The sequence below is a fragment of the Lycorma delicatula genome, chromosome 8 (genome assembly GCF_047948215.1).
Source record: "Lycorma delicatula isolate Av1 chromosome 8, ASM4794821v1, whole genome shotgun sequence".
NCBI lineage: Eukaryota > Metazoa > Arthropoda > Insecta > Hemiptera > Fulgoridae > Lycorma > Lycorma delicatula.
The window spans coordinates 141,851,442-141,870,749 of NC_134462.1; the positions used below are offsets into that span (position 1 = coordinate 141,851,442).

Below are 19,308 nucleotides of genomic sequence, written 5' to 3' on the forward strand. Positions count from 1 at the left end.
CTTGATGTTTCTGTTTTATTTGAAGCTGATTTATATTTATATATTTTGGTATAGCTATCGTTACAGTATATTTTTCAGAGAAATTAAAAGTGAAAAGGGGTTGATTCATCCTGGATTCTGTTCATACCAAACACTATTGTTGTTGAGATATGTAGCTTTCCTGTTCACTAATTATAAAGGCAATTTGTTTTTCTGCTTGATAGTATTACCTGCTGTTTGTGCATGTTGTTAACAGTGATGTTTTTGATTATTGCCTCAGTGATTTGATGTAGTCAATTTAATTTGTGGCTATTCAATATCATCATTTTTCAGATTTGACTCAAAAGTTTATTGCTGGTGGTTGCTACATTTAAAACTTGTCAATTATAACCCTGTACTCCTACCATTTCATCAAACTATTTTGTTTCACTTAGCTCATAAAAATAAATAAAAACTAAAAGTTTCAGAAAGACAACTTAGAATTGGACAATTATTACCTGTCATATAATTGAAATGTACTACATAGCTGTTATAAAAGTGTGTGTGCTTGCCTTTTTAAAGTACCACTGTGTTGTAAAAAAAAAATTTTTTTTTTATTGATATGCTAATCTTCAAAATCATAATTTTATCCGTGGGCAGCATAAATTTGTTGTGGGACATTTGAGCAAAAAGGGAAAGAAACTTCATCACTTGTTTTATATTGTAGTGCACTTTGGAAGACAGTGAATGATATTATTAAATTATACTCGATTAAAGTTGTTTTGATTATTAAGATTTTAATTTTAATCTTTTGGTTGGAGACAAATTCATCATAAATTAATTCCTAATGCTATATTAGTGTTCCTATTTAGGTGTAACATCTTTGTATTATTAAGTATATACTTTTTTGTTGCACATGTGGTAGTGTATTTATTTATACATATGAATACAACATTTACATTCACATTAACATACATCCACAAAACACACACAATATATATATATATATATATATATATATATATATGTATTGTGTGTGTATATAGTACATTGTCCCTACTGATGCATTTATGACTATATTTTTGTATCTATTTCTTTGGCAAGAACATACTCAGAATTTTAATGACTTACTGAGCATTAGGTTAAATGTTTATGGTAAATATAAACTTATTGTCTGTCACTTGCCACCTGTTGGTGTGTTAGAAGTTAAGAACTTAATTGTTGAAAGAATTTTATGAATTATGATCTTAAAATGCTGTATCCCATGTTTATGAGCAAACCAGTGTGATATGGCTGTTATTAAAATTAGGGTTTGGTCTCAACCATAGAACTTACCAGTCAATATTTAATATAACCATTATTAACCCAAGGATTTGCCAAAATTATGCCTCTTGAAAAATTAACATTTGTTAATGTATCTGTAACAATTAGTTATCATACATTTAATGAATTAGAAATAAATGCTTTTATTTTAACGCATATCATAGGACTTAAAAATTATTGCTTGATGAAAAATTATGGTAAAACTAATTTTGATAACTTTGATTTAAACAATAGAAATATTGATTAACACAGTATTATTCATGAACTTATATCTTCAAAAAGTTACTTAGAAGTAATTTTAGATTCCAAAGTAATGGAAGCATTCATGCTGACAATCTTGTCCCTAAAATTAGTTTCTATATCATCATAGTCAGAAAAGTTTATCGATTAAAATGTCTGAATTTAACACATTTATGCTATTTCAGTTTTATGTATTCACATATTAGGTGTTCAATTCTACAATTGGCATGATTTTCTAATAATAACTTAACATTTTTTTAAGTACAAAAGGAATCCGCCGTCAAGATAGATAAATGTATACTTTATCTGTTAAACTCAAAGAATGCTGTAGACATATGCTTATGCCTTAAAAATATCATGCCTTTATTTTATATAACAGACCCTACTTTATGTATCATAATGAACAGTTTATTAACAATTATTAAAATAAATTACAAATGAATTATTAGATGTGTAAAGTTTTGCAAACATTGTTTAAAAAAATGTTATGTAAATAGGATAAAAATTACTTAAAATTAAATTTTTATAAGTATTAAAGATTATAAACTATTATTAAAAACAAAGTCAAAAGGAAACTTAATCAGCAATTAACAGACCAGTGCTTTTATGCTGTTGATGATTGTTTAAGGGGTAAGGCCTTGTCTCTGCGTTCTTTTCAAGATCAGTTTTTTTTCTATGTTTTATATTATTTTATTTAACAATATGATTTTGATCACTATAAATTATATTCCCTTACTTGTTATATCTTTTTATTGTGTTAAATTAACAACTTTTGCACCTCTTGTGTATGTGGGAGTATGTGAAGTACAATTAAAAAAAAAAAATTTGCCATTTGTTGGGGCTAAAGTTAGAATGAATAGAGAACACATTTAATTTTTTTTTTAATTAGAGGTATAATAATACAGTTGAGGCCTAAGTGCATTATTAAAAACAAATCCTTTTATAGTAGATTAAAAAAAATGTATCTTTTCTGTGGAAAATTAATGTTTTATAAAATGTTATCTTTCGATAATTTCTAAAGTAGAAATGTTTCTTTATATTATTTAATCATAATTTTTTTATTCAAGTAATAGATCTTAAGCAAAGCTTGAGTAGTGGATCATAAAGAAATTATTTAATTTATGATAAGTTAGGTAAAAATTAGTGAAGAACAGATTTAAGAATTAACAACTTTTTAGAAACAAGTTATTTTGAAAATGTTTTATTATATCTCATCCTTATTACCATACTAATATAACAAATTTAATAACTTTAATTAAACTTTATCTTGACCATTATGAAATTAATTATTTAGCCTAATAGGTTCATACTGTAATATTTTTTATTATATTCATTTTGTAATTATTTTTAGAAATGAATAGCTTATGAATGAGTACAAAGAAGATGGCACATGGTAGCGGTACAGCACCAAGACGGCATGAAACGACAACAATATCAAGTCGTTACGTTGATACAGAATGGGAAGCTAAGGAAGCTCTCCGTCAAAGGGAATTGGAAGAAGCTCGAGCAAGAGCTGCTCAGATGGAAAAAACTATGAGATGGTGGTCAGATTGTACTGCAAATTGGAGAGAAAAATGGAGCAAAGTATGATTTATACATAGTCGTATTTTTTAATAAAACATTATGTATTTTGCTTGTTAAGAATGATGGAAAATTGAATCTAAATATTACGAATTCATATTCTTTTATTACAAAGCAATAATAATTCTTATTCTTATTATTACTAAGTGATCAAATTCTTACTGGGTATTATTACCCAGTATACCCATACCCAGTATACCCATAGTATACCCATATTTAACTCAGAATACTAATTTTCATTGTGGTTGTGGAAAAGATGTTGATCTAATCTCTAGTCCAGGATGTTTGTGGCCAAGCGGTAGCATCTTGAATTTTACCTTGGAGGTCCTGACTTCAAATCATGGTCTAGCGTAGCATTTTTATTACATTACAAAACTCCTATGTCATATTCCCATGATATAACCTTAGCTTAATTGATGAATTAATCATTAACAAAAGTGTGATGAATCAGACCAATATGATATGGGTTGACTGTCCTATTTTTCAAATTGGTTGTGTATGATGGGAATTGTCAGCTGGCACCTCTAATAGCTAGCAGGTACCTGCAATTTTGTAAACCTAGACCTAATTCTGTTAAAATTTAACTTTCATTTATATTAGGAGTTTTTTCTCATTTTACTTTTACAAATAAAAAACCTAAAATATAAAATTAAAAATACTTTTTTTTTTAATTTTCTATAAGTTAACTATTTGGATTAAATAATAATATTATTTTGAATTAAATTTGTTGAAACAAATTTTGGATGATTCTTAGAAGTAAGGAGGATTAAAATAATTGTAAGGAATGTATGTATCTGTGTCTTGTCACATACATAAATAAAAATCTATATTCAGAGGAAAGTTGACATGGCTGTTTGAGGAAAAATAGGAGCAGATGTAGATTATGCTATGCTTTTTGTATATAAGCACATTATGTTTAAGTCAAAGCACAGCTAAATCCTGACATAACTGGGTCAAGAGGAAGACTACACAAAAATGGTTTGGCTATTTTTATATTAATGAATTTTGCTTCATGTTGAGAATATCTCTGCACTCTTTTGTAAATAACATGTGAAATATTCCAATAGGTTAAGTTGTGAAAATCGGAAGAAAATTATCAAAGATTTTGAAGGATACTGAGTTTTTAGTCTGGATTCTTCTTATTTATTAAGCATGCTGTAAAGAATTATTTCAAATAGTAATACATCATGTTTGATTGAAAACAATTATTTTTAAAAATCTGCTTATCAGCTAAAATAAGGTCTTTGATGGGTTCTTTTCCTACTTTACCAATTAAAGTGACTAAAAAAATTTAAAGCAATAAAAAATGCAAAATTTTTATTTATACTTTATGAAAATTTGACATTCCATTTTTAAGATATTTATCCTCAGAACTCAAGCACACATAATTTTTAATTAGACAGTAATCTAATTATATTTCAAGTACAGTTTAATGATCTCTTTTCTTAAGTTCCTGATTTAAGATAATGCTGTATGTTGTTTCCAAATGAAACTAGAATTGAAACGAGGTATTTTTTTTCTTAATTATTTTCCTTTGATTATAGTTATTTTTTTAATTGTGTTGCAGGTTAGGAATGAGCGAAATAAAGCTAGAGAGGAAGCAAAATTATTAAGAACAAAATTAGATAATACATTAAAAGATGCTAATACGTATAAAAGAGATAAACAAGAATTGGAAATTCAAAATGAACAAATGAGGAAAGAATTAGAGAAGATACATTTATTATTATTGAAGCATGCAGGTCAGTGGGATCATCAGTTATTAGAAGCTTTAGAAAGCGTTGATGTCGATAAAGATGTTCAAGTATCAGTTGAAAGTATTTCTAGTGGTATACCGGAAGAAGATAAAACATCTGCCGAAAAAGATTCAGGTATTGAAGAATATGTTCTTCAGGGTGCTGTACCAAAACATGCTGTTGAACTTGATAATAGTAGAGACTCTGAAAGTGTTCAGTGTGATGATTGTAGTGTCAGTGTTAGTGTTGGTGTCGGTGTTAATACCGATTGTATTCCAGAAAATGATATTAAAGATACTTTATTAACATCACCTACTCCAGATGAAGAAATTCTCCGACAAAAGTTATCTATGCTTCAGTTACGGTTGGATGAAGCAACAAAAACTCTTCAAATTGAACGAGAGTAAGTTTTGTTTGTAATTAGTTATTTATGATACATTTATACAGTTTATTACTTTAAGGTAATACTATTCAGCTATTAGAAGCGGTTTATTAGAAAAATAAAATTCAGTTATTCTTCAACCTTTTTGAAAATCGGAAGGAATAAATACTCCTTAGCCTTGCATGTTATACCATTTTTGATTATAAATAGCTAGAAAAGTAGAGCTTTGTCTGTTTATTCCTTTGATTGTAGATTCCTTTGCTCATGTACAGTTCAAATAACAGCTCTTTCTAATGCTTAGATTTTCAATAAACCTTTTATTTACTGGCTATCATGTAACTGTGAAAGAATAATGAATTTTACTGTAGACATCAATTCCCCATTTTAGTTAATATGCTATTCTTTTGCATGTGTGTGAGAGTTTGCAAAAGTATTTTATAACTTTTGCTTGAATTTATTTACATTATTACTGTACAAAACATGAAAAATAAGTGTAATCAGTGTGTTTTTGTAGGAGATCTTTTTTGTTTCTGCTTGTTTTCTATGTATACATTCTTAACTGTACAAAAGGAACCTTTACAAAAAAAGCTTGATATATTGAAAGGGTCTAATATAACAGTATAACATTAAATTGTAATAATATAGAAAAAAAGGTTTCAGTATTAAAAATTAGCTGTACAAAGATCTTCTGGAGAAAAACATTCTACAATTCCATATGAATCACGTAAATGACTTTCTTTTCTTTTTTTTTATTAATAATGTAATTTTTCATGAAGGATAAATTATATATAATTAACCGACAGCATTTTTAAATAACTCAATGAAACACTGAGTAATAAATAATTATAAAAGTAAATACATCAGGAATGATCTTAAGAATTAAATAAATCCATTCAACTTGGGGGAAAAATAGTAACCTGTTGAATTATATAATTTTTTTCTTTTAATTTTGAAATTGAACTCGGTACAGTATTATATCAGTAACGGGTATTATATTGCACGACTAAATGTAGATAGTTTTCTATGCTTTATAAAAAAAATTATTGTTTAAATTTAATGACTAATCAAGACCTCTTTTGATGTGATGGCAGTCTCTTTAACTATCCTGCTCTAAAATCAAATATCTTGTGCTGCAATTTAGAAATAAACTTGTCAGGTACAATAGACATCATGTAACGGCAAGCTTGGATGATCAGCCCACACATCACTGCTATACTGTTCTCTGAACCATTGACACACCATGGTGCATGATATGTTTGGTAGTAATCATCATCACTCTAAGCTCGGTGTTACTTGGTGGCGACTGTACCACTATGCCTATCATGCAAATTCATTTAATGATATGTCCAGTTATACATATAACTCAAGTAAGCATAATTTATAGATTAAAAAACAATGTGTTAATGATGTAGAATGTGTGAAAACTTGTTAATAATTAAATAAAGGTAAAAGGTCTGTTTTTCAGTCTGTACTCTGCAGGTGTTTGTAAACTATGGATACTTAATGTTTATTGACAATAAAAAAATCTGTAATTATAAGTTTTCATATATTACCTTTTTTCATTTATTTTTAGTAGTTAATATTGTTTCTATAATTTTTCTGCATTATCAAAAAGATATGTAGTTTTGTTTAAAAATATAACATTTTTCTATGTCTATTTTGTTTTAAATAAATTTTTATTTTCTTCCAGTTAGTTTTTACGTGAAGTTTCTCAACTAAATTCGTATAATTTTTTTTTACAAAATTTTACATGTTTATTAACAATTAAAAAAGTAAATATATTCCAAATTAAAAAAAAAATATAATGGATTGTTTCAATTTTTTTATATTTTACAATTATTTTCACAGATACTACCTGAGATACCAGTTTTTTTAAATTTTCATGTGAAATTCAGGGTAAAGTTTTTCACAAGCCTTTATTTGAAAAAAAAAATAGCTTTAGACCCTTGTTTTTTTTATGAACTTTTATATGTATAAATTATATTTTTATATATATTCATGTATATACATTATTTTACATATTTATGTATTATAATAAATATTGAGACTGAAGATTTAAGAAGAATCAAAAGGTGATCTCATTTGATTAGTTTTACATGCACCATACGTGGTTGTTCGTTCTTTGATACTAATCTTTATGTTGTGGGTCTAAGATCTCAAGGTGCTTCTTGTAGAGATAAGCAAAATTCGCTTTCTATTAGGGGCTTTAAGAAATATACCAAAATTAAAGAATTGCCATACAACTTCCTGATAATGACTCCGACTTAAGATTCCCCTTCTTTTGTAGATTGAAGGTGAAGTTTTTAAGCAAATTATTATCGTTAAAAAATATTAGATAAATTACTAAACTAATAGAAAAACATAGTTTTCAAATACATTGAAATTTCGTAAATGTTCAGTGGATTAAGATAATTTTTTTTGGAATATATCTTATTGTTTAATGCAGATGTAATTTAATAAGTCTTAGTATTAATTGAATGGTTGTACAGTAATTAATGAATAGGGTAGAAACATATTTGTTTTAAAGGTCATTTATCATTGTAAGTTGCTGCAAAAAATTAAGTAAAAGTTCAAGAATTTTTATAGAGTTAGAAAAAACAATAATTTATAATTTATTGCATTAATGATCTTTGTAATAATCGTGTCGTATCTCGATAAACTAAAATGTTATCATTACTAAATGCAGTTTTTATCAACAAAGAACTAAGGATTTGATGAATTTATAACAGACTTTTTTCACTAATCTAATTTCTATTAACTGATATCACTGATTTTTTTTATATTAATTTATATATTACCATTCTAACAGGAATCGGTTTTCCAATCTCAATAATTTTTTTACTAGAAATATATTTAGAATTTTCTCTACAGGTCACCCATAGCTTGTATGCTGTTTACTCTAATAACTGAAGAATATTTCACGTACTGATATATTCAAATTTACAAAATTCATTGTACACATTTAAAAATGTATTTCGTATGTTTTTTCTTAGATACATTGTGTTTATTTTTTTTTATGAAGAAACATTTTTACAAAAATTTATTTTAATTTGCCGAACAGCTGTTGAGAAATTAACATCTTCAGTGATTTGAATACACTGAGTACAACTGAAAAGATATTGAAGTAAGTTATTTAAAACATTGTATTTATTAAATTTCAAAAGTTTATAGTTAAATTATTTTCATCTGCGATCATCATCAGTAAAAAATGTATGTTATAATATTTTATGTTTTATTTAATTCATAGAGAGAAACTTAATCTTCATCGAAGCTTGGAACGACTAGAGATGGAATTAGGTGAAAGCAAAGAGAGATGTGAAGACTTAAGAGCATCACGTCAAGAAGCAGTCAGAGAACTTTTACAGTTGCAGGATCAACATCAAGATACTGTTGCAACTATTAGGGCTGATCTTTTAGATGAAGCTACTTCTAGAGAAGGCATGGATAGACGACTTGCTGATCTACGTGCTCAGGTTTGTTAATTGTATCTGTAAACATTTGATTTCACAAAAAATAGATCAAATATAAATTTGTTTTTGTTCTTATATATCGACTATTTTATGTTCTTAGTTTATATATCGACTATAATTTTGATTCAGTATACAATTTTTTTTTTTAGAATAATTTAACATAATAGCTACTATATTTTATCGATTAACAGTATCATCATTAATAGTAGAAGGGAAAAACAAAAACTTGTTTCAAACATAAGTAATGTTCTTAAAATTAAGAAAACAATCTGTGGATTAAGACATCTCTTAAATGGGTAAGTTTGGTGTTGTTGTCCTATTTGATTATATTGTTATTAATGATTCATGTTTTTATTTTGCTGTTGTATATTAAATGTTTTTTTTTTTTAAACATTTATTTTTCATCTTCAGTACACTAGTATTTAGTTTTTATACAATAACATCATAATTGTTGGACTAGTAGAAAGATTGTCTTATTTCTGAATAAATATTAAAATGATAATTACCTAAAATTAACATGTTTGTGAAATCTTATCTATCTTCAACTGATAATATGATGTCAACATAAGATGATCTCATACCAAACTTAAAGGCATATGAGATGTCTGTTACACAGATTTTTTTTTTAAATTAAGATAATCGATTGAATAAACTGAAAAGAATTAAATGCAGGATCGATTAAACAAGAAACATCACATTGATGACTACATCAACCGGTTGGAATTACATGCGAAATCAAGATATGACCCTCTACAAGAAAATTTTGCCATATAGAAATTTATAGGTGAAATAAGTTAGTATACATAATCATAGGTTGCAAAAGAATTAAGAGAGAAAGTAATGCGTTATAGTAAATAAAAGAAGATCAAATGTTTGCATTGACGATCATTCTGGATGACTCTTTTCTGTAGTTGAAGAACTGAAGCAAATTAATAATAACATTCATAAGTAGACACTGTTATTATAACCGGGTTATAATAACCAGGTTATTATAACCTCATTTCCTCATACTTCAAGTGCACAAAATTGTCGGTGATCAAATCGGGTATAAAAAAATTTGAATAAGAACATATTTTTAACTTTTTAATGTAACAAAAAGAAAATGGGATTAGCACTGACATTTCTTGACCCGAATAATTGAGAGGCAAATTTCTGTTTAATATTGATATTGTGATGAAAGACGGATCGTCATTAAACTTCAGAGAATAAATATCAATCAGTAGCATGACATTTTGCTTTCTGTTGATGTACAGGTCTACTTGAAATACTTAACCAGCTGCACCTTTGTGAAGTACAAAAAAAAGTGATGCTGATGATTGTCAAGTGACTTTTTTTTTTTTCGTGATAAAAAACCATAAAAACAAATTCCCCAAACAAAAAATCTTCATTGAGTGACTGGAAAAACTGGTTCAGGATTCCTGTAGTGATGGAATAAGAAACGATATGACAAAATAATAGCTTAATGGCAAAAAAAGAAAGAGAAATTTCTTTGGGAAATAACAAATAAATATAATGTAATTATTACCCATTAAATTCTAATAAAACCAAATACTCTGTACTTTCTGAATGACCTATATATTTATATGTTTATTTTCTTAAGTAACAACAGACTGAAAGGCAGAGATGCTACTATTCTCCCAGAGAGGTAGAAAACAAGCGGTGATGAATAACTTCATAATGTGTATGGAATGTAATTTATTTTTTGAGAACATTTCTGGAAAAAACTGTAAATGTTTATATTGAATTGAATGAAAAGATTTCATTATGAGATTATAAAATGTCTGTAATGTGTCTCTAATGTTTGTAATGCATTTGTAAAATAAGTTATTAATTGATACAATAAAGAATAGAATTTTTGTAATTATTACACATTAAAAAAGTATTAGCATTATTTTAAGATTTTTTTAAATTGACATCATCTTACCAGTAAATTAAGTAAAAGTTGTTCACTCTCTGAAGACTAAAGAAGTTCACAATACCGATTAAAATTATAATTAGTTATTTATATAACATCTAATGTGATTAATTGTTGTAGCATTGTAATACTAACTGATCATTTTTAGCTGGAAAGACTTCAGGCTGAAAATGCTTCTGAATGGGGCAAAAGAGAGCGCTTAGAAACTGAGAAATTAGCTCTTGAAAGAGAAAACAAAAAATTAAGAGGTGAGCTAAGAGATGCACATGAAAGACTTGAAAGAAAAGGACGTCCTGCTACAAATGCAGATACAGAACTAAGGCAGTTACAGCAAGAAATTTCTGATAGGAATAAGGTATTAATTATTTGTTTGGTTGAGGTAAAACTTACTCTTTTTTGTATATCATATTTCCACTATAGGCACTCGTACCAGCATTTTGATTATAAAATTAAATCAATTTTTCACATATTAGGTAACTTACTTTTATTTGTTATTAATTCTGTTACTTCTTTATAAAAAACATTTTTAGCGATTATTTTGAGGAAATATTTATATAATTGACCTTATCTCCTTTTCTTGTATTATTGTGTTATGTTCAAACTTTTGGCACCGGTGCGATAGGGATTTCTCAACTTGAGAAAGGACGGTCATGGATATTGGTGTAGAATGTAGCTATAAACATGAACTGAAGTGGTCTTTAATGAATTTTTAAATGACAATTTACATTGTGTTGTAAATGGACTTTAAGTTATTTTTATGTTTATCTTATATTTTTTGTTATGCATTTTTTATATTAGATTGCGTTATAATTGTAACATCTGTATCTGTATTTCTGTATCTTTTAAAAGGAATAATTAAACGCAACTTTTAATATTTGTATTCCATGTGATTCACGATACATACATTCAGTTTATACTTAAAGAAAAACATTAAATATATTTATTTTTTTGATGAATTATATGACTTTGCTTTAATGATAATGAACATTTTCATTAACTTATAACTTAATTAATAAATTCATAGAATTATGAAACATAGCATTCCTGAGAAACTTATACTATGAAGAGTGGTGAATCTTAAAACATATTTTGGTTCTTTTAAAGATTTGAGTTTTTTGTATGCTAATCAATTTGTAGTTTCAGTGACCTCCAAGGAAATGCTGAATTATATTAATTCATACATATAAATAAATAACTTAACCCACCAAGTACAGAATAAAATTAAATTAGGTAGGATGACACATATCTTATATCATTGTACACAAGAGTACTCACGATTTTCTCGCATCTTCAGTTTATACAATCTTTTAATTGTTCATGTAAAATTACGCATCATAAATACGCAACATTACCAAAATAAAATCTTGATAAATACAATAAAACAAAATTTGTTAAAACCATGGATATAAACTTTAAAATCAATTGAAATCCAAATGGAATTAAAAATTCCATATATATAAATCACATGAAATAGTAAAAATACTAATTAAAAGATAAAATGATAAAGATGTTAAAAAAGAATAAATGTGTGTGTGGTGTGGCATGGCATGGCATGGCTTGGCTTGGCTCGGCTCGGCTTGGTTTCAAACAAAAGTTTTTTTTTTGTTTACAGAGATTTCAAAATTTTTGTAAATACCATATATTGGTAGTTAAAAAATGTAATATGAATAATAATAATATTAATAATAATAATAATAATAGAGGTTTAGACATTTTAGATAGATTTCATATATATAAGTATAAAAATGGATTCAGCTTGATCAACCAACCAACAGAGTATGAGGATGACACAGTTATAAAGGCTGCAATAAATAGCAGCACTGTATCAAGTATTGTTAATTTTTAGTTTAATCTATTTAAAATCTTACACAATAATATAATATTGGCCAGATAAACCCCACACACACATATTTATTCTTTTTTACCATATTTATCATTTTAACTTTTAATTAATATTTTTATTATTTGACAACATATGTATACATGGAATTTTTAATTTTGATTTTAAACCTTAAATTAAAATATTTTTTTTTTTTAATTTTAATTCCATTTTGATTTGAATTGATTTTAAAGTTTATATCCAAAGCTTTTAACAAATTTTGTTTTATTGTATTTATCACGATTTTATTTTGTTATGTTGTGTATTTATAATGTGTAATTTTACATGAACAATTAAAAGACTGTGTCAACTGAAGATACGAGAAAATCGTGAAAATACTCTTGTGTATATGTAATGATATAATGTAAGTGTCATCCTATCTAATTTAATTTTATTCTGTACTTGGTGGATGAAGTTATTTATTTATAGTTGAGTAATAGTACAGAGAAATATGAGTCTTAAAATTTACTTTAAAAAATTATTATTATTAATAATTCACACATATGTATCATCGTAGGATTTTTTTACAACTTGTGCTAATTAGAGTTTATTAGTTACAACATTGTACCATGACTTAGGAAATCAGTTTCTTGTACATTATGAAAAAATTCTCATTCATTGCTAGCAAGTGCAGTCAATGACTGACTGTTATTTTTAAATTTTGCTTTCTCAGTTATTTTATTATATATTATTAATTTTTAACTTATTTTAATACTTATATTAAAAAGTAATTTATCAAACTATTCCATCTGTTTTTATTTAGTTCTTATGCTTGATAACATGAAAACATTATATTAATTTTATTATTAAGTTTTATAAAACTTTATATTAATTTTTGAATAGGTAATTAAAAAGTAATAACAATTTTTTTTTTTTAACACTAATATATACTCCATCATCATTTATTAATTTGCAACAAGATCACCAGTCAACTGTATCATATATTTTTCTACCACGGTTTGAATTATTTTTCAGTGTTTGTATTTTTATAAAGTCTTTAAAATTATTTATATTTCAAAGAAAAAGTATTAAATTTCATAGTGAGATTTTTCTGATTGGTTATCGAACAAAATGAAAAAATGTTTTTTTTTTAAATAAATGAAAAGAAAGTCCAAAAAAAAGTTTCAAGTGCCTTGGAAATGAAAAAGATGTTTAATATTCAGAATTAAATACCCCATTAAATAAATACATTAAAATTTAAGTATTGCAGTCAGAACTTCTTTGACAAATATTTATTTGCTGGACTGTTTTGAAAGACTAACCTGTTAAACATTTGATACAAGATATAATAAGGTAATAAAAAATATTGTTCAGGGGGTAACAATAATTTTCTATAATGTTGAATGGGTTAATGGGATTTTTTGTTATAAAATAATGTGTTTCTTACCATTCTCTGTTTTACTTCCAGGTGTTCTATATAATTTTCCCCTCTTAAAAAATTATACCAAAAGCAATTTTCAGTAACCATATTTCATTTTTAACATTTTATACAGGTGTTTCTTAAGGAATCTGCAATATTTTACAGGCATATTCTGCTTATCAAACAAAACAATGAAAAAAGTTCATATAAACATAGGTCTGGAAACGCTTTGTTAGAGAGTTATGGCTAGCGAAAGATTTCACCTAGATCTCAGCTCCCCCAGTGAAATGAGGTCATAGAGAAATTTTTTGGATGTTATAATAGAGGCAAAATTAATGGTATTTGACCTGAAAAATTCAATAAAATAGGTCCCACAACTACATATCCTTTAGTTTTTAAAATATCTGACAAAATTAAGGGTTCAAAAAACAACTTTTAATATTTAGCTTAAAATACCTTTCTTAAATAAGTAGTAAATGCACAAATGTTTTCTACAAAACTTGTAGAGAATTTAATTCTTAAAAGTGGTGTAATCAACGTCAATGAACACTGAATACAATATTTTCAAATTTGTTTTTATTGAAAATTAAACAACTAAACATTTACGAAAACTGAACACAGCAAACAAAAATTTTAATTATAGGCATATTTTTCCCAAAATAATTTTTTCCAAATGTTCATTACAATATTCCACAGTATTTTCCATTTAAATGATTTAATTTGATAAACTTAGTGAATATTAAATCAGCTGCTCAAAATGTCCACCTCCATTGGCAATACGTATTTCAGCGCAATGATTTAAGGATGCCACTGCCTCCTCAACCATTCGTGGGCTGATTTTTACTGCTTGGGTAGCAACCATGATTCTTTGTAAAATTTGATGTTCATTGTTTGATTTTTGAGCATACACTAATGACACTTGATGTGTCCCCATACAAAGAAATCTAACTGGTTCAAATCAGGGGTTCTGGCTGGTCCTCTTTGGCCAGTTCACCTATTTGGGAATGTTTCATTAATATGCTGAGTTTCACAGTGATCAAAATGTACTCGGACTCCATCATGTTGGAAATACGTAACTCTTTGCATTACCAGTGGAACATCCTCTAAAAGTATAGGAAATCCATTTTGAAAAAAAATTAGATAGATAGGCTTCCCCACACAGTCAACAATTAAGGACATAAGGTCTGATAGAATATTTCCTGCTACATTACTCTAGACATTATCGAAAACCAACATTGGTAGTTTGATTCTGAGGTGGCATGCGGATTGGTGTCATTCCAATTATGATTGTTTCTTGAATTGTGTATACCATTACATGTAAATGTTGCTTCATCACAAAAAAGTATTTGAGTTTCTAATGCGTTGTTATGCAGACACCAATGACAGAAATTAATTCTCTGATTGTAGTCATGTTCTTCTAGATGTTGTACATGCTGATGATGTTCACAGTGTAATGTTCTCCTATGCTAATGTATGGAATATGTACATGCACAGATAATCTTCTGATATGATTAAGAAATCATATACGATATTCCTCAACAGCTTCATAAGCATTACCAATGCAGAACCCGTAGACAAAATGTATATCTGCATATTCTTTGTTCATAAATTTATACAGCATTTTTCACATTACTGCAAATCAACATTAACTTAAAGAACACAATAAAATAAAAGAGTAAAATAAATGTGAACGTTATTACACGATAAACATTTAGTACCTAACAATTGCTACACTTCTCAGTATTATTTCACATTAAACTTCATACCGCAGAACAAAGCAAAAGATTAGTACAATAATGTGTAAAATCATAACCTATAACTTTTGCAATGGAATATACAGTAGATGGCCCCTATGTAGATAGATCAGCATTCCTAGTGGCACACAAATGTACTAAAAATTATTAATTGTTTTCCAACCACAACTACAATTGTGTATGTTTAGTTTTCAATAAGAACAAATTTGAAAACATTGTATTCAGTGTTCATTGATGTTGATTACACCACTTATTAAGAATTAAATTCTCTACAAGTTTTGTAGAAACGTTTGTGCATTTACTACTTATTTAAGAAAGATTTTAAGCTAAATATTAAAAAGTTGTTTTTTGGACCCTTAATTTTGGGTTTTAAGTCAGATATTTAAAAAATTAAAGGATATGCAGTTGTGGGACCTATTTTATTGAATTTTTCAGGTCAAAAACCATAAAAACCTATAAATTTTTCCTCTAGTTTAACATACAAAGAATTTCAGTATGACCTCATTTCACTGGGGGAGCTGAGACCAGGCAAAGTCTTTCACTAGCTGTAACTTGCTAACGAAGTAACTTGATAATGAACTTTTTTCATTATCTTGATAAGTGGAGTATGCTTCTAAAGTATTACAGATTTCTTGTGAAACTTTATATAGTAAATTACTTCATAAACTTGTTATTTTAATAGTTATAATCCTCTTCATAATTTTTTTTTGCTTTTGTATCTAAGCAAACATGGTTTTATTACAATTTTGAGAAACTTATCAGTTTCTCCAGAAAAAAATTAATTGCATTTTATCGGTTGAGTACCATTTAATGATAATATCTTTTAAAATTATATTACTATTTTGTTAAAGTTTAAGATTGTTAACCAATAGTATTACATTTTTTTATTGATATAATATTATTGCTTTAGGAGTTAGCAGACTTGAAACATTCGCATAATAAATTGAAGAAAGTTTTAACAGATAAAACTACAGAATTAGCACATGCTGTACGACGTGCAGAACAATATGAGTCAGAAGTTAAACGACTACGTAGTAGAGTTGAAGAATTAAAAAGAGAATTAGCTGTTGCTGAAGATGAAGTAGATTCTGCATCAAATAATATCAGGTTAAATTAAATTTATTTCTAGCTGTTGAATTTTATAACAATTAAAATAAACACCCGTTTTGTATTAAGAATTCTAGTTAAGAACTTCAGAAATAAATTTAAAAAAATAAGTTTTTGAATAAGAGTAAAACTTCAACAATAAACAGATGGTAATTTAAGATTATCTGAAACACCTCAGCTTGTAAGATTTTAGATAAAATTTAGTGTAAAAACTAAGAACTGATGTCAGCCAACTATATTTAGTCACAGTTGTTTCTTACAGACCTCTGATATTTGAAAGTGAAGGGGGATGACAAATGATTTTAGCATCAAGTGCCAATTATAGACTGTTTGTATTTGGTGCTAATAACCATAGCAGTTTACTTTTTTAAATTATCAAAAAAAATTATTCTAGGCATTATATCTGTAAGTGATAAAATTTATAAAATCATGAAACCTTTCCTTCATATATCTTAGTGCCAGTGGCAGCTGAAATGTAATGTATACTGGAATTTAACAGAAGAACAAAATATCACATAAACCGATAAGTGTTGCCGTCTTGTAGTTTCATTACCTTACTACTAACATTCCAAAACCAATTGACTCACACCCTCTCATTTTCTGACAGTCCCATTGTTACATAGTCCAGTATATCTACAATGTCAACACATCTAAAATCACGTGCGTAATTGAATTTTTAACACCATAAAAAGTGAATGGTGGTGACATTCTTAGTCATCTCAAAGTAATTTATGGCAGTAAAACTGTTGATTAAAGTACTGTGAATAGGTGAGCAATAAAATTTTGTGCATCAGAAGCTCGTAAAACAAATCATAAGAATGAGCTTTGCAGTGATTGACTGACTATCTGGAAGGTGGGTTAACTGTAAAGTCTGTACGATACTTAAAGACGTTAAAACGACTTAGAAAATGTGTGTGTTATGTTCGACAATCAATGGAGCAATAATTCTGCAACACAGTAATGCTCAGCCACACACATTATGAGCAACCATCAAAGCTCTTGTGAAATTGAGATTTGAGCCTATTGCACACTCTATACTCACCGGATTTGGCCGTCCTGAGATTTTCACTTCTTTCCCCACTTAAAAGAGATAATAGGGGTATTCGTTTCACCATAGATTATTCATTCTCAAAGCGGGTGATGACGTCCCCTTGTGGGCACTGGAGGCCTTCAGAGAGTTAGTAGAAGGCCCACAGAAAATTGGGGACGTTCAGGTGGTCTAGAAAGGTGATGGCTGATTAAAAAAAAAGACAAAAATTATCTTTTCCGGATATTTAAAACTAAAATTGAATACCTGCTACACTAGTACAGAAGATTAAAGGGACACCTGTATTTTATGATAAAAAAGTATTATATTGAAACTACTTCAACTTTGCAATCAAAAGGCTTAGAGACGAACAAAAAAAATTAAAGCTTGAATACTCTACTTTTTTCAGATTTCAATTTTAATAAAAATACTTTCAAATATAATAAAATATGCGTTTTAATTGCTCTCATTTAAAATGTAAGTTTCAACTGAGAAATTGGATATGTCACATTTAAAAATAATAATTGCAATCGCTGTAAGAGTGTATCTTAAAAACGGCAATTGCAATTATTATTTTTAACAGATGGTAAGTTTAAAAATTTTGGGGTACTAGGAAATCTTTGATTTTCAGTATGGGCAGTGGGTGAAAAAGTTTGAGAATCAATGCCATAGATGATAAACTGAAGATGTAGTGAGGTCTTGGATCAAGGAGAGACCCCCAAACAATCAGGCAATTTTGTTAGAATTAGTGAAATTAAAATTCATCCCTTGTGCTTATGAAATTTTATTATACTAAGAATTTAAAAAATAATTATTTTAATGAATGATTCTTGAATAAAAATAACATTTTTAATATTACTATTTTAGATTATTTATTAACAATATATTTTTAGTAACATTATTAATATTAGTTTATTTTAGATTGCAAGGCATTTGATAATTTTCTGGATGTCAATGAAAACATTTTTTTTGTAATTTTTAACATAGTTCACATTTGCACTCATTCTACAGATTTTTAAGTTTTTTGTAACATCAGAAAAATACAGTTTGTTGAAACCTCCAAAATATGAATTTGTTTCAGTGTTTTATCCTATTTAATTTTAAATCAAATTTTTCATTTTGAAACAGGAAAAAGTAATACGGCAAAAAATCTGGAGAATATGGTGAATGTGGAAGCAAATTTTGGTGCGATTTATGTAGGAGTTGCTTTTGCAGTTGTTGCTGCTTGAGTTGAATGCTTTTGATCATTGACATGATGAAAAAACACTTTTTTCTATATCAGATATAATTATTTTTGCTTGATTTTATCACTGAATTGTCTAATTGGATTATATAATATTCTTCTCTGATGGTCTTTCCTTTTTCAGGATAATTTATTAAATTTATTTATTAATAAGTTTTTTTTAATAATTTATTTTTATTTATTAATTTTTTTTTTTTTTTTTTTGTAAGCCATTTTGAGTTACAGCTCATAAATACACTTTCTAAAGTGATTATACAATATTGTACAATTACTGCTTAATTTGTTTCCAGAACTATGTTAAATAGGAGAAACTTAATACTGCACCCTTATTGT

General features: G+C 27.2%; 1 protein-coding gene across 2 annotated transcripts in view; it reads left to right on the forward strand.

Annotated features, from left to right (window-relative positions):
• LOC142328901 (coiled-coil domain-containing protein 102A) overlaps positions 1-19,308 on the forward strand; it is a 55,056-nt gene that overhangs the window by 553 nt on the left and 35,195 nt on the right. For both annotated transcript variants that reach the window (XM_075373041.1, XM_075373042.1), the window contains exons 2-6: positions 2,873-3,105; positions 4,670-5,241; positions 8,468-8,693; positions 10,754-10,960; positions 16,509-16,705. In XM_075373041.1, the coding sequence (XP_075229156.1) occupies positions 2,890-3,105; positions 4,670-5,241; positions 8,468-8,693; positions 10,754-10,960; positions 16,509-16,705 (1,418 nt within the window). In that variant the 5' untranslated portion in view covers positions 2,873-2,889. The remainder of the gene's footprint in view (positions 1-2,872; positions 3,106-4,669; positions 5,242-8,467; positions 8,694-10,753; positions 10,961-16,508; positions 16,706-19,308) is intronic.